This window comes from Monodelphis domestica, chromosome 6, assembly GCF_027887165.1.
Source record: "Monodelphis domestica isolate mMonDom1 chromosome 6, mMonDom1.pri, whole genome shotgun sequence".
NCBI lineage: Eukaryota > Metazoa > Chordata > Mammalia > Didelphimorphia > Didelphidae > Monodelphis > Monodelphis domestica.
The window spans coordinates 186,375,633-186,391,253 of record NC_077232.1 but is presented as its reverse complement, the minus strand read 5'-3'; the positions used below and the strand labels follow the sequence as shown (position 1 = coordinate 186,391,253).

At 39.0% G+C, this 15,621-nt stretch overlaps 1 protein-coding gene across 1 annotated transcript in view; it reads right to left on the bottom strand.

Moving 5' to 3' along the window:
• Window positions 1-2,568: 2,568 nt before the first annotated feature.
• FHIP1A (FHF complex subunit HOOK interacting protein 1A) overlaps window positions 2,569-15,621 on the bottom strand; it is a 339,337-nt gene continuing 326,284 nt past the window's right edge. Inside the window, 3 exon segments of the mRNA XM_056802760.1 lie at window positions 2,569-2,870; window positions 2,872-2,920; window positions 10,869-10,948. Of these exon segments, the coding sequence (XP_056658738.1) occupies window positions 2,718-2,870; window positions 2,872-2,920; window positions 10,869-10,948 (282 nt within the window). The 3' untranslated portion in view covers window positions 2,569-2,717.

Below are 15,621 nucleotides of genomic sequence, written 5' to 3'. Positions count from 1 at the left end.
TGCTGCTCATACTCTGTAACTCGAGTTTTCCAGGGCAAATTTAACTGCTGCAATAGAAAGCCATTTTCTAGCTTCAAGGGGTGTTGTTTTTTAAGCATCGAAAGCAGGTCTGAGCCAGTGCTGAACACTGAGCCAAAATTTTTCTAAAAGAAGGGCTCCATTTTTGTAGTGTTGAAAGGTAAATGTGAAAAATTAGCAACGAGCAAAACACACTCTGCTTCATCCAGCAAAATCAATGGAAAAGGAAGTTATCTTCATGTACTACCACACAGAATCACAAAAGAGAGGGAAGGGGTGGGACTAGATAATCTCTGAGGTTCAGTTCCTTCTAGCATGACATGCTATGATCCTATAAATCTTACAGGTGCCTGCTGTCACACAGAATTACCCAAATACCAAGGACTACTGAGGAAACATTCATTTCTAAAAATGGATTTAAGCCAAACACAACGATAGCTTTCTCAAGCAGGGAAACCCACTCACAAAGAGATTCTGCTTGGGGTTCTTAACTTGTCTGCTTCTCTTAGACTCCCTTTGCCAGGCTGGTGAAACCAAAGGACCATTTCTCAAAATGGTGTTTTCAATCATTGAAGGAAATGCTAGATTTCAATTACAGATTAATGAAAACAAGGTGTAATTTTGTTCCCACCCAAGTTTGTGGTCCTCCTGAAATTAAAGGGATCCAAGAACCCCAGGTTAAGAAGCCCCGCTTTATTTAGAGGTGAATTCAATGGCAGAATGACATTGCAATGATGCATGGGGATTGAGACTTCAAAATTTAAAGAACCAAAGGGGGTCACCTAGGCCAAACCTCCAGAAAAAGAAATTTAAATGACTTGCCAAAGGACATGTTATGTCAAAAGGAAGAAGGAAAGAAAGAAGGAAGGGAGGGAGAGAGGGGAGGGAGGGAAGAAGGGGAGGGAGGGAGGGAGGGGAGGGAGGAAGGAAGGAAGGGAGGGAGGAAGGGAGGGAGGGAGGGAGGGAGGGAGGGAGGGAGGGGAGGGAGGGAGGGAGGGAGGAAGGAAGGAGAAGGAAGGAAGGAAGGAAGGAAGGAAGGAAGGAAGGAAGGAAGGAAGGAAGGAAGGAAGGAAGGAAGGAAGGAAGGAAGGAAGGAAGGAAGGAAGGAAGGAAGGAAGGAAGGAAGGAAGGAAGGAAGGAAGGAAGGAAGGAAGAAGGAATAGAGAGGGAAGAAGGAAGGGAGGAAGGGAGCAAGGGAGGGTGGGCACAAGGGAGGGAGGGAGGAAGGAATAAAGAGAGAGAGGGAGGGAGGGAATAATTGCCTCAAACTGAGGCAGAGGTTAAGTGACTTATCTATGGCCTCACAGATAGATTTTAGATTTTATCCCTTGCTCCAAGGCAAGATTTTCATTCCCATCTTCTTAACTCAAAGTCCAGTATTTTAGCCATAGGGGAAAATTTAGGTGACATAAAAACAAAAAAAATCATATTAATAATTTATGATTAAAGACAAAGCTTGGATTGGAAACCAGGTCTTGGGAACATGATCAGCAGTGTATATTCCCTTCCCTGGTCATTAGGGGACTTTCAGGACATCCACAAAAAGGACCACCTGAAGAAATGGTGGTGATACATGAATAGATCTTCTCTGTGAAACTATCTGCACACATGAATGGACTAGCCACAGAACTCCCTTCTCCTCTTTCCTACCAAAGTTAATTATTTTACTCTACCTCCCTGTTAACCCTAAAAGAAGAGAAGTTCCTTGAAGTAAGGAACTGTTTCATTCATATCTTTCTATCTCCAGGGCATAAACAGTTGCTATTAAGCACACAAGTAGATGCATAATAAATACTTAGCAAATTAAATATATCCATGTTGATTTGAAAGAGGCTCATAGAAACTCTAGGTAGAGCTTTGAATTAGCACTATCCTCAGTATATACATACATATATATATATATATGTGTATGTGTGTGTATTTTAAAGATCTCATTTAAGAAGCATTGCCTCAATTCAGACTAACATGGAATAATGTTAAGATAACTATGCAGAGAGAAGATATAAATGATACAGATATGGATTGAGATGGATATAGATACAATTTACTGAGTTACACTTTCAATTCCTAAAACCAACCAACCAAAATACAAACATATTATTCTGTCCACCTGAGCTGATCTAGGATGTCACATACTTAATCTGTTTATTATGAAACTGGCCAGCCAAAATGCACAACTACTATATCAAGTATTTATAGAAAATGCAGGGTTTATGAAGTGCTCAAATTCATACTGCACCATACAGAATAACCTGTCAACCTGCCATCTTTCTTTTCTTATCCTTAGACTTTTATAGTTGCATAGTAGGAATCAGGCCATCTACAACCAGGATATATTGGAGTTGCAGTGGGGTCTAATTAAAATGTAGATATTACATAAATAAATAAGCTTAGTTTTGAAACCATACTGGAATGTGCCTTGCCACTTCTGAGTCCAGAGAACCCCTAGGGATCCTCCTTAAAAAAATATTTGAAGCAATAAATAAGGGAAGACCTCTGTTTTTCATTTGATGATAATTACTGAGTATACATGATTCATGAAGGAAAAGAAACACAACCCCAAATTAGTCACTCATAAGCTGAAGAAGCAGCCTTCAACCTGTCTGGTGGTTATGGCATATTGCTCCATCTGCCCAAGAAAGACATCCCATAGACAAAGAAAAGGAATGTGGCTCTTTTTTGTTCCAAGATGACTCCAATCAAATTCCCACCTGAATCACTGTGTGAGAACTGGACCAGAGAATGTAGTCTCTTTCCTGGTTCCCCAGAGTCAGCGTGATTCCACTGGAGCAGCACACAGGGGTCAGAGCAAGCAGCTTAGCAGCAGACACAGAATAGCAATCTCTCTCTTTTCACGGCCCACCTCTGACTCATCATCATGTGGTTGCACGGGATTAGGTACCTGAAAGAACAATGATAGTCATGTTAGTCAAAGTCATAGTTCTTTTCAACCAAAAGAATTTCTGACGTCCATTAATAGTAGGAGCTGACAAGTCCTCCAGCCCCAGGGCTGGCAGATGATGAAGATCTCCATCATGTCCCAAATCAGCTTCCATCTTTCCTGCAGATAAGAAAAAAAAAGGGGGGCCAGCATCTCACTGGAAGCTTCCACATTACACAAGAAGTTTTAGGGTAATTACAAAACCTATACCAGACTGAACCCTGGACATTTCAACCTGTAGTCACTACTAAAACACACACAACACAACTTTGGAAGACTGGTGCCCATTGCAGGCAAATGCACTTAACAGACTGACTTCCTTTAATAAGCAAAAGGACAATAAATGCAATTATATATATATATATATGCATATATATATATTTCTATATATATATACAGAGAGAGAGAGAGAGAGAGAGAGAGAGAGAGAGAGAGAGAGAGAGAGAGAGAGAGAGAGAGAGAGAGAGAGAGAGAGGGAGAGGAGGGAGGGGAGGGAGGGGAGGGAGGGAGGAGGGAGGGAGGAAGGAAGGAAGGAAGAAAATAATATACAAAATGGTTAATGCAGTGACAGGACCTCTAAATGAAGACATCATGTACTAGGATCTAAGCATCCAGAGTCACTGAATCTTGTGGCTGATTCTCCACCCTTGGGGCTTACCCTTAGGTATAGAGACAACTGATCACACTTTAAGAGCAAGGAGGGTTCTTAGAAATTATTTAGTTCATCTACTTTTATCTGAAAGATAAGACCAAGAGAAAGGAAATGTTTTGTCAATGCTGACCCAAGTAGTAAGTGGTAGAAGTGAGATCTGAATTCTGAACCTCTGACTCCAAAACCAATATTCTTTCCACTTCATGATTTTTAACTAAAATGTCAACTCTGACAATTATAAGTTATGTGATCAAAGGCAAGTCCTCTACATCCCTGACTCTCAGTTGCCTCATTTCTAAAATGGAGATCTCTCTCCCTCTCCTTCTCTCTTTCTCTCCCTCCCCTCTCTCTCTCTCTTCATATATGTATATTTAATTTCAACATAATAGTCATTATGAGGAAAATGTTCTCTCTCCCTCCCTCTCTCTCTCCCTCCCCCTCTTCTCTCTCTCCCTCTTCATATATATGTATATATAATTACAACCTCATAGAGTCATTATGAGGAAAATGCTCTCTCTCTCTCGCTCTCTCTCTCGCTCTCTCTCTCTGTCTCCCTCCCTCACACCCCCTCCTCTTTCTCTCTCTCTTCATATATTGTATATATAATTTCAACATCATAGAGTAGCTATGAGGAAAATGCTTTGTAAACCTTAAATGCTCGAGAAATAGGAGTTCTTCATATATACCAGCAACGTTTTACATTTTCCCAGATGGCCAAATTTTTTTAAAAATCTGTAATGTTAATGTAATTCAGAGAAGTTGGATTTAACCAAATCTCTCAAAACATTGGAATTATTTTTGTTCTCAAGTCTACTTTAAGGGGAAAAAAGAACTTATTGCTAGAAAACAAGCATTGATAAAGGATTTTGCTTTAATAAATGAAAACCTCCAAGGGCACATCTGGAGAGCCATCCAGATTCTACATAAGGAGCTGAAGGGTAGATGTCGATAAGAGAGAAGGTCCTTTTATACCCAGAACTGACCACATCTCAACTTCTAAATGAAACCTTTGAAGCAATGCAAATCTTGAGTGTTTGAGAAAGATAAAATTTCTTCCACGATGCTCTGGTTACTGTGTTAGGAAAATGGATAGGCAAAATTATGTAGGCAGTGGGAAAAGCCCTGCCCTTGAAATGAGACATGGTAGAATTCCAGCTCTGGCTATTTACTAGCTATTGAAACTCCCTTCTCTGAACTCCCAATCTCTCCACTATATAAAGAGGGGATCTGAGTCGAGGAGTCCAGGGTCCTTTTTACCCCTAGAGAAAATAAAGTAGTATATTTTAAAGTTTTTAAACTTGGGGCAGCTAAGTGGCTCAGGAGATAGAGTCAGGTCTAGAGATGGAAGGAGCTGAGTTTGAGCCTAGCCTAAGATCTTTCCTAGCTTTTTTCCTAGGGTGACTCTGAGCAAGACATTTAACCTCAAATGCCTAGACCTTATACCACTGTCTTAAGAGTTGTTACCAAGAAAGAAAGTAATAGTTTAACAACAACAACAACAAAAAGATTTTAAGCTAACAAAAAGAGTCCTACTTTTAAGATTCCTTACTCTAATAAATCTATTAGCCTCTGAAACTTCAGGTAACAAAAGACTTCTATTGTTATTGTTTTTCATAAGCAATTATTTATTAAGCACTTGCTATGTTCCAGATAATGTGCTAGGCACAATAAAAATTGTATCCATCTGTGTATCCGTACAAAGAAAATTTAATATAAGGTAATAACAGCAGGATAGTAACTTGTCCCAGGATCATTTCTATCTAAACTCATTTCACTTTTTATGAAAACTGATGAGAATGAAATAATAATTTTAAAGCTATCAAAAAAATATGAAGACAAAGCAAAAAGAAAGCAAAGCCCCACATGGGAAGAGGAAGGGCCTTGTAGGAGCTGTCCAGGAGATGCTTTCTGTGAGTCCACAGATGAGTTTTATGTTGCAATGGAATGCAATTCAGTTACAAAAAGCACTTATTTTGTCTAATGGTGCCACAGACCACAAAAAATTAAATACAAAAGAACAACAACAGGGTAGTGCTGTGGGCCAGGCTGTTTTCTGTCTGAATACCATCAAAAAGAAAAAAATAAATAAATAACAATAAGTTGCTTTCAGAAAAACAACTGGAACCTAATGCTTTTTTTCCATTACAAAAGGCAGCCATTTTCACCAAACAAGAAAAAAAAATTGATAGAACATTAAAAAGAACTGAAGAATAGCAGGATAGCAACTGGTCTAAGACCTATTTCTATCTGAACTGCATCGAATAAAGGTGAAGCAGCTCACAATTAGGGTAATATCAAGATCCTCACTGGGAGAGGTGATAAAGAGACTTATCACATTTGGTCTAGTGGTTCACTTTCCTGCCTCAAAAGAGGGAAGAGAAGGGAAGCTAGGTAGCACAGTGGATAGAGCACCAAGTCAGGAAATGGGAGGACGTGGGTTCAAATCTGAACTCAGACTCTTCCGACCTGGACAAGTCACTTAACTCCAATTGAATAGCCTTTGCCCTTCTTTCTTAGAGTCATTACTAAGTAAGAAAGAGTTAAAAAAAAAGAAAAAGAGGGGAGAAATCTATGTGTATCAATATATTGCTGATATATTGATCACATACAATGAAATATGTGATATTGTTAATAATAATAATGAAAATTGACATAGTTTTAAAGTTTGCAAAGTATTGCATTTTATATATTATATATGTTGTATATATTATGATATATACTATATATTGTTTATATATTATATACTATATTATATACACTAGATATTATTTATATATTATATGCTAGATATTATTTATATATTATATACCAGATATTATTTATATATTATAGATACTATGTGTTATATATTATATATACTATATATTATTTATATATTATAGATACTATATTATTTCTATATAGTATATATCTTATATACTATATATATGTGTGTGTGTGTATACACACACATTGTTGGCCATGTTCCTAGAGGTCCAAAATGCATCACTATGTTGGAGCAAGGTCAGTGTCCAGTGTGTCTGACTGTGACTGATCAGACCAACACACACTCTCTCATTTTAGCCTCCCAACAACTCTGTGAAGTTAGCAGAATGGGTATTATTTTGCCCATTTTGCAGATTAGAAATCTAACAGTCACAGAGCATACAGCTAGAAAATATTGAAGGTAGAAAAATAACCCAAATACTCCATTCTTCGCTAATGCCTAAACACCTGCAGCAGTTGAAATCTTAATGTATGCTTATTGTGTTCATGAATGATTTAAAGACTAAAATGATTCACTGTTTTCTTAGACTGGATGAACCTGATGACTGAGTTTCATTTCGGCTGGAAGCAAACAGGACATTTTTTACAATTTAAGTTGATACACATAGATTTCTCCCATCTTCATTTGAGGGAGGAAAAATGAAACACTAGACCAAACATGATAAAGCTATTCATCAAATATCACCAGTGGGTAGCTTGAAATTACATTTAGACTCCTGGGCGATGTGACAATTGCAACCTTGCAAAAACGTGCCTTTCTGGAAATCGGGAATTTGTGCTGAACACAGGATGGAAGGGAGAGGAGAGGCTTCATGGCAGAGAAGATGTCGTCTGAAAAAAGCCTGCTGGAGCTGGACTTCCAGCTAGAGAGCTTCTCAGAGTGAGGAGAGACTATGTTCTATTACTTAAGATGAATAAACGATGGGCAAGACTGGTAGATGATGGAGGAGAAGGATCAGTTCGGTCTTGGATGCTGGAATTTATTTTATGAAAAATAGACTTCTTTATACATTTCAAAACAAATTCAACCAAAAAAATGGAAAAACAAAATGAGAAATAAAATTACACAAAATTACACACAAAATAAAATTACACAAAATAATCAACTCCAAACCAGGTCTATTCTGAGTGAAAAAGTAATAAAGAACATAAGCAACCACAAATTCCAAATAAAACATCCTTGCACTCTTGTCTCCTCTGTATATCTCTTCTGTCTATGAAGGTGGATGGTTTTCCTTCTGTCATTTTTATAGAGTGAGAGTCAGCCTATGAGACGAGGCCCTAATTTTGCTTTCATCATTCTGGATCACTTCATATGAGCCTTGCTTTATTTCTTTTTATCCTGCACATCTGAACTTTTTATGGGACAATAATATTCCATTTCACTAACACACCACGATTTATTCAATTCTTCTAGGGTTTTTTAGATATACAAGCTGTTTTCAGCATTTGTTATCAGAACCCTCTCATTGAATCATTTATTCATTAAAATAAAATTCATTTCAAACAAGGCTGGAATCCTATCTAAATTCAGAAAAATGCTCTGGGTAGAACCACAAAGATTCTTATGCTTTCACTGCAGTTTTCTGAAATTTAGAAGTATGTTTTCACAATGCCATTTGAAGGAAAAAGAGCAACTATTATTATTATTATTATTATTATTAATCCCATTTTATGGTGAGGAAACTAAGGCATTAGAGATTAAATTATGTCAATGGTCACACATCAGGACTCCAACCTAGGTCTATGGCTATTATATCAATCAATCAATAAACATTTATTAAGCACCAACTATGTGCAGGAGGAGCAGCTACATGGCATGCTGGATAGAATACTGGGCCTGGAGTCAAGAAGACTGACCTTCCTGAGTTCAAATCTGGCCTCAGACACTTAGCTATGTGACCTTGGACAAGTCACTTCACCCTGTTTGCCTCAGTTTCTTCATCTATAAAATGAGCTGAAGAAGAAAATGGCAAACCACTCCAGTGTGTGCCACGAAAATCCCAAATGGTGTCATGGCGTCAGACACCTGAAAAATGACTAAACAATATGTATTAGGAACTATATAGTAAGTTCTGGCCTCATCACAGTACAATAAAACAGAATATAACAGAAAGGACCCTGGGAACATTGTCAATCTGTGTCCCAAGGTCCACAGATCCAAATCTTGGTGCTAATACTTCCTGGCAGTCTGACTGTGGGCAAGTCATTTCATTTCTCTAAGCCTCAGGTTTTTTCATCTGTAAAATGGGGATTTCATAACATGACTCACTTCACAAAGCTATTGTGAGGAAGGTGCTTTGGGAAGGCAGTATAGTATAATGGAAAGAGCACTCGATTTGGAGTCAAGAGATACCTGGGTTCTCATCCTGAATTCTGACCCTTACTAGCTGTAAGATCAGGGACAATTAATTTAATTTCTGAGACTCAGTTTTCTCATATGCAAAATGGGAATAATAATCTCAGCACATGAAATGCAATACTGTACTTCAAGTACTTTATAAACCTTCCAGCACTATCGAAATGTGAGTTACTAGAATGAGCAAAGTCTGACTGGAGAAGAACAATGGGATGGATAACTCAAGGTCATCCTGCTGAGGTCTTCTCACTGCGACCCTAGTCTAGTCTTCGCCTCCTCACATATTTCTTCCCACTCTTATGGGCTTCACTCATTAAAATGATGAACCAGATTCAGCTGAAAACCAAGCACCCACCAGACAGCAGTCAGGAGGCTCACAAATCCTCCATGAGCCATGTTAAAAAGTACATGTACGCACACACACACACACACACAGCCAAGAAAGTGAGGAAAAATAAAACTGAAGCAGAACTAAGAGATGAGAGGGCAAAGCCTTCAGGGATATCCAGTCCCAGCAGGCACAAATTGATCAGATGGTGGAATTTGATTCCAAAACTGAGGTTAAAATGGTCCTCATTTTTTTTAAGTCAGAGAAAAGAAGGGAATGGCATTTTCCTTACAAGTACAAAGTGCCACCTCTCCCATATAATGAGTCATCAGTGATCCTTCAGTAGAAGATGAGAGAGAGTAGAACAAGTTGAAAATATCTTTTATTTATTTTTATTTTGTTTATTCTATTTATTTTTAATTAAAAGACATATATAGGGAGTTTGTGAACATTATTGGGTTTAGATCGGGCCATCAACTCATAAAGTATAATCAATGGATCTCAAATAGCCCCATGGGTTGTCTGGATGTCCTATCAGTTATCTATCCTATAACATATGTATTCCTTGTGGTATAGATATAGAAGTACAAAGGTGTAGATAGTATATACCTATATCTGTATATGTATGTATACAAAGATATGTATACATATGTATGTGTAGAGATATAGTATTTGGGGAAGATAAAATTCTGATGACTAGATGGGGAAGAAAGATTATTTTGAGCTGGTGCCTGGGAGAAGACTAATTTCTCAAGAGAGACATTATCCTTTTTTTAATTCATCTAGAAACTTCCTCTTTGTTCTCTCTTTCCTCCCCAGACCCCATTTAAACATGGTTGCACAGCATATGTACAGTCATTACTAAATTAATACAACTTGAAATTTGTGAAATGTAGCTAGAAATTGTCCATTACTTATCTTCATGATGGACAATATCAGCCTGTATTTGAGCAAATGTGGTCCTTCCATAGGTAACACTTTTGTCAAGTGCTAACCACAAAACCAAACTTATTTGGCCCACAGTGAAAACATGGCAAAGAGATGGGGAAAGATTTGAATCCAAGTCTTCTGAATCCAAATCCAGTTTTGCATCCTTCCTCCTTCCTTCCTTCCTTCTCTCTATCTTTCCTTCTTTTTTCTCTATTTCTTCCTTCCATTCTTTCTTTTTCTCTTTTCTCCTCCCTTCCTTCCTTCCTTCCTTCCTCCCTTCCTTCCTTCCTTATTCCCTTCCTTTCTTATTCCCTCCCTTCCTCCCTCCCTCCCTCCCCCTCTCTCTTCCTTCCTTCCTTCCTTCCTTCCTTCCTTCCTTCCTTCCTTCCTTCCTTCCTTCCTTCCTTCCTTCCTTCCTTCCTTCCTTCCTTCCTTCCTCCCCAAGCCAAAGGAACCACTTCATATTTGGCTGCAAACAGGTTAGATTACAACTCCAATACCACGTCAGAATGTATTGGAATTGGAACATACCTCAGGATTCCTTTAGTCCTTATTTTCCCAATATGCTAACCAAGATCAGAGGCTATAAAGTGAGTTGCCCAAAGGCACACAGATAATAAAATGGCAGATCTGGAATTTGAACCCATGCCCTGTAGTTCTCTCTCCTGTCCCATATTGCCTCTATATGATTTTTTATAAATTATAATGAAGAAATTCTGAAATTTTAGGAAAAACATAGAAAATGTTAAAGAAATTTTCTATAGGTTATTTCTGTATTGAGGGCTGTTGTTGTTGTCCTGCCCTAGAAAGGGCCTTATTTGGTTAGTCTTACAGAGACAAAACAAAAGAAGTCACCAGAATAACAGAATCTTACCGCAGAACCAGCTGCAACATCACATCTTCACAATGCAAGCCAATGAGGGTTCTGAACAGTGCCAGGGACACCACACAGAGCTGCAAAGCAAGAAAACCCATGTTACATTCTTGATCTTTCAATGAGAGCTTTGCCACCCCAAGATTGCACATGTAGTTCACAACAATGACACATGACAGCCTGTGTGTGGCACTTCTAATTGAGTCATAAGGATGCACTGCCAGCCTGTAGACATCCCTGTAGGATGGGATTAGGCTGTCTCAAGTTATACGATTATGGGGGAACCTTCTTATAAATGCTAAGACTGAGAGTAACTCTATCTTATCAAGGTTCAGTCATATCTGTGTCCTTTTCAATTTAGAATGATCTGCTTCTTTCTTTCCTTTCTATCCATCCATCCTTTCTTCTTTCCTTCTCCCCTTCCTCCTTCCCTTCCTTCCTTCTCCCCTTTCTCCTTCTTTCCTTCCTGCCCTTCCTCCTTCCCTTTCTTCCCTTTAAAAAAATCCTTATTTCCTACCTTAGTAAGAGCAGCAAGGGCTAGGCAATTCGGATTAAGTGACTTGCCCAGAGTCACATAGCTAGATAGGGAATATCTGATGTCAGATTTGAACCCAGAGTCCCCCCAGTTCCTGATGCTAACCCTGTCTGCTGTGCTGCCCTGATCTACTTATTTCTGATACTTTTCTCCAGAGCTCTCGTCATATGCAGACAGCAATGTTATTATGAACAGCAAAAACAGAATAAGGCAGGATTGATGATGTTAAAAGATGGTGTGGCATGGCGTGTGCAGGGGTAGCTTTTAAGGCAGAAAGGCCTGGTTTCATGACACAGACCAGCTATGTATCCACAGGCAAGTCACTTTATGTCTCTTGAGCCCCAGTCTTAACCAAGACCCTGTCTGAGTTTTCCACAAGGAAATAATCCTGATAGTCTTGACCTCTGAAAGTTGCTGTAAAGTTCAAATGAAATGATATCTATAAAAGTGTGCAAACTTTAAAGTGCTCTATAAATATCAGCTGTCAATATTATGCAATAACCACAATATACTTTTCTTTTTTAATTTTAAATTCATTTATTTATTTATTACATTAAAATGCCCAGGTAACTCCCTTCTTCCTTCTCCGCACAAGAGAAGACATTATTTATATACCGTGTCTTGCTTATTTCCATTTATCAATTCTTTCTCTGGAGGTGGACAGATACCAGTCATTCTTCAAACAATATTTCTTTTGCTCTATGTAATGTTCTCTTGGTTCTGCTCATTTCCCTCCTCATAATTTCATGTAGGTCATAATATACTTTTCAAAGATGATTTACTAATGAAATCAAGTATTCTAGCTTCTGAATTCAGGACACGGAAATGAACAGGTCAAGAAGCAAAGCACCCAAAGGAGTAATAACTCCTCAGATCTTCTAAGAATAAATCTCTGCATTGAATCGATCCTGTTAAATCCTACACTCAAGTCCCATTCGGCCATGTCATTGTGATGGGGCCGTGCATTCTGGAAGGCAAAGCCAGTTATGCTTAAGAATTGAAAAGTCCTTCAAAACTGTGGAAGTAGAAACACAAAAGAAAAACAACTGCTTGATCACATGGTGTGATGGGGATATGATTGGGGATGTAGACTCTAAACAATCACCCTAGTGCAAATATCAATAATATGGAAATAGATCTTGACCAATGACACATGTAAAACCCAGTGAAATTGCATGTTGGCTATGGGTGAGAGGAGGGGAGGGAAAAAATCTTGTAACCATGGGGAAATATTCTAAATTAATTAAGTAAATAAAATGTTTTAAATTAAGAAAAGGAAAATCCTTCTAAGCTGGAAAGAAAGATGTCAAAGACAGGTGCAGCAGCATCCCATAGACCAGCTCTCTGAGGAACAACCTATCTAAAATCTAGAGGTATTCAACAAGATGTTGACTGCAGGGTGATAAATGCTTTGTCCCAGCATCTCTCAAGGATCATTTACCAAGTTATGGTAGATTTGGGAGGGGGGCAATAGAAAGAGAATACACAAAAATGAAAGAAATCACGATTCCTAGAATCTTGAAATATCGATGAGGCAATAAAGAGTCCCCAGTACTCTTGACAAAAGAGGAAGAACATGAAGTCCATCCATGGGGATGGGTCAAGGAAGAAGGTGGATGGCTGGCAATGGAGTCATGGGTCAAGAGACTAGCCTAGAGCTGTGCCTGCCCAAGAGATCAAGCATATAGCTTGGGCTGGAGCCAGGAATGGGACCCCAGTCTCTCCTCTCCTTAGATCTACCCTAAATACTCTAACAGATAGAAGAAAGTAGATTCCAAAAAGTTCAGATGGAGAACAAATATGATTCCATGATGAGAGAGAGATTGGGACAGAGATGAGGACAAAATCTATGATTTTGTCTGTGGATAGAACTCAGAAAGGAGGAGACTTCCTCTCAAAGCAAACAGGCACCTTTTCAGCAACATCCTCAAGAGCTTACTTAAACCACTGAACAGTTACTTGTCTAGAGTCATATAGCCAGGATGTATCAGAGGTAGGCTATCTCTCAATCCACTACACTACACTTATCTGATCAACAGGACTCCACAGTTACAGGCTCTTTTAAAGGACATTTAAGAAAACTCTTACCTTCTGTCTTGGCATCAATACTAAGTACTGGTTCCAAGGCATGAGTGGTAAGGGCTAGGCAAAAGGAGTCAAGTGATCTGCCCAGGGTCATGCAGGTAGGAGGTATCCGGGGTCAGATTTGAACCCAGGACCTCCCATCTCCAGGCCTGGCTAAGCCTCCTCTGCTGCTCCCTAAGGGACATTTTTTACAGTCTTTATAGGATTTCTAAGGGACAAAGTGTACAGAAAAAAGAACTCTGAAGATTTAATCTTGTTGGCAGCCTGCTTACTCAGTACCTTGTGTGGCTATGAAATAAACTAATTAATGTCTTGCTGAATTCCACAAGCTTAATGGGGGTGCCCATGGGGCCCAGAAAGAAGGCAAATAAAAGGGGAAAGTGCCAGAAAGGCCCTGTGTCAGAGATGGTACCTGAGCTAAGTCTTAAAGGGAGCTATGAGACAAGTGGGCATTCCAAGGTCATGGGACAGCCAGGGCATGGACATGGAGGGGGTTGGAAGGCAGGGGGGAGAGGTAATGTCACAGATTTAAAACAGCAAGCAGCTTGGTTCTGCTGGAATGCAGAGTTTTTAATAGTGATTCAGAATCCATCTAGAAATACAGACTGAAGCCAGTTCACTATAAACAGAGTATGAGCAAGCACATCACTAGTGTAGAGAATTTTATAATGAAGGGCATTATGTGAAGGGCTTGGAAGACTGGATAGAGGGATTTTCATTTTAATGAGGAGCAAATACATTCCTAAGACTGATGTGACAGTGTGGTATAGGACACGTTATAGGAGGGAGAGGCTAGAGCCATGGAAGCATTCTGGAAGGGCACTGTTGGCCAGAAGATACCACACTAGGGTAATGGCGACAGTCAGGGTGGTAAGGAAGGGAAAGATGTGACACATACCTTTAGAGCATCAAAAGGACTTGGCTATTGATTAGTTCTGGGGAACCAAAGAAGAAAGGAATTGAAGATCACTTGAAGGTTATGAGCATCTCGGGTCAGGGACTTCCACAATGAGGCACCAAGCCACCTACCTTTCTAACCTCATCTCAACCCCCTCCCTTGACTCTAAAGGATGGCTGTCTATATCCCAAATGCATCTCATGTGTTTCCTTTGCCTGTGCTCTTCCAGATGAAGAAAAAGATGACTTGGATTGTCTACCCAGCACCTCAAATATAGGGATGGAGAGTGGAACTGTACTGGGGATTTTTTTTCTTTTATTAATTTAATTTAAAATTTTTTTATTCTTGTCTTCAGCTTTTGGACCTGAGAAAGAAATTCCCTTGACCAATACAGGTAACGGTCTTTTTGTCTTAGAGTTTCCCAGAAAGAATTTCAAAGAAGTTAAATGACTTGCCTAAAGTCACACACCCAGTATATTGTCAGAAACAGGACCTGAATCTAAGTCTTCCTGGCTCCAGGTCTAGCTCTCTATCCATTATAATGTCTGCACTGCTTGTCTACATCCCAAACTGTGTTAACATATCATCTTCTATAATAAACTACCCACTCTCCTACATTTCCTGTTTTTCTTGTTTACACTACCATTTACCCCATACACCAAAGCTCAAAACTTGGGTTTCACCTATGCATCTTCTTTTGATTTTACCTCTTACATGCATTAGAAGAACCTTGAGAACAAGTTCTATTTTGTTTGGGTCTTTGTATGCCCTTTGTATATTTAGCTACACATGCCTGTCCCTGAGTAGGCACTTAATATTTGTTAAAATGAATTTAATCCAATTATTTGCTAAGTCCAATCAACACTAATATTGATCCATCCCCTCCATTACATTCTTAATACCTAAATTGGTCTTCCTATTTCCAGTCTCCAATGTATCCATCCTATAGATCTCAGCCAGAGTAATCTTCATAGTCTAGTCAGGTTACTACCTTCCTCAAAAATTCTCAGTGGCTCTCCATTGCCTATCAAATTAATGCATGCTCCTTATTCTATCCATTAAGGTACTCAACAATCAAGCACCAAATTACCGAATTACCTTGATGGGTCACTTTGTTGGACTCTCCAATCAAATTACATTACTTTACCATTTCTCAGTCTGATCCTGCCTTCCATGAACTCTCTACACTGGCTTTGCCATCTTACTCCCTAGCTGCCACTATGTCTTACATGGGG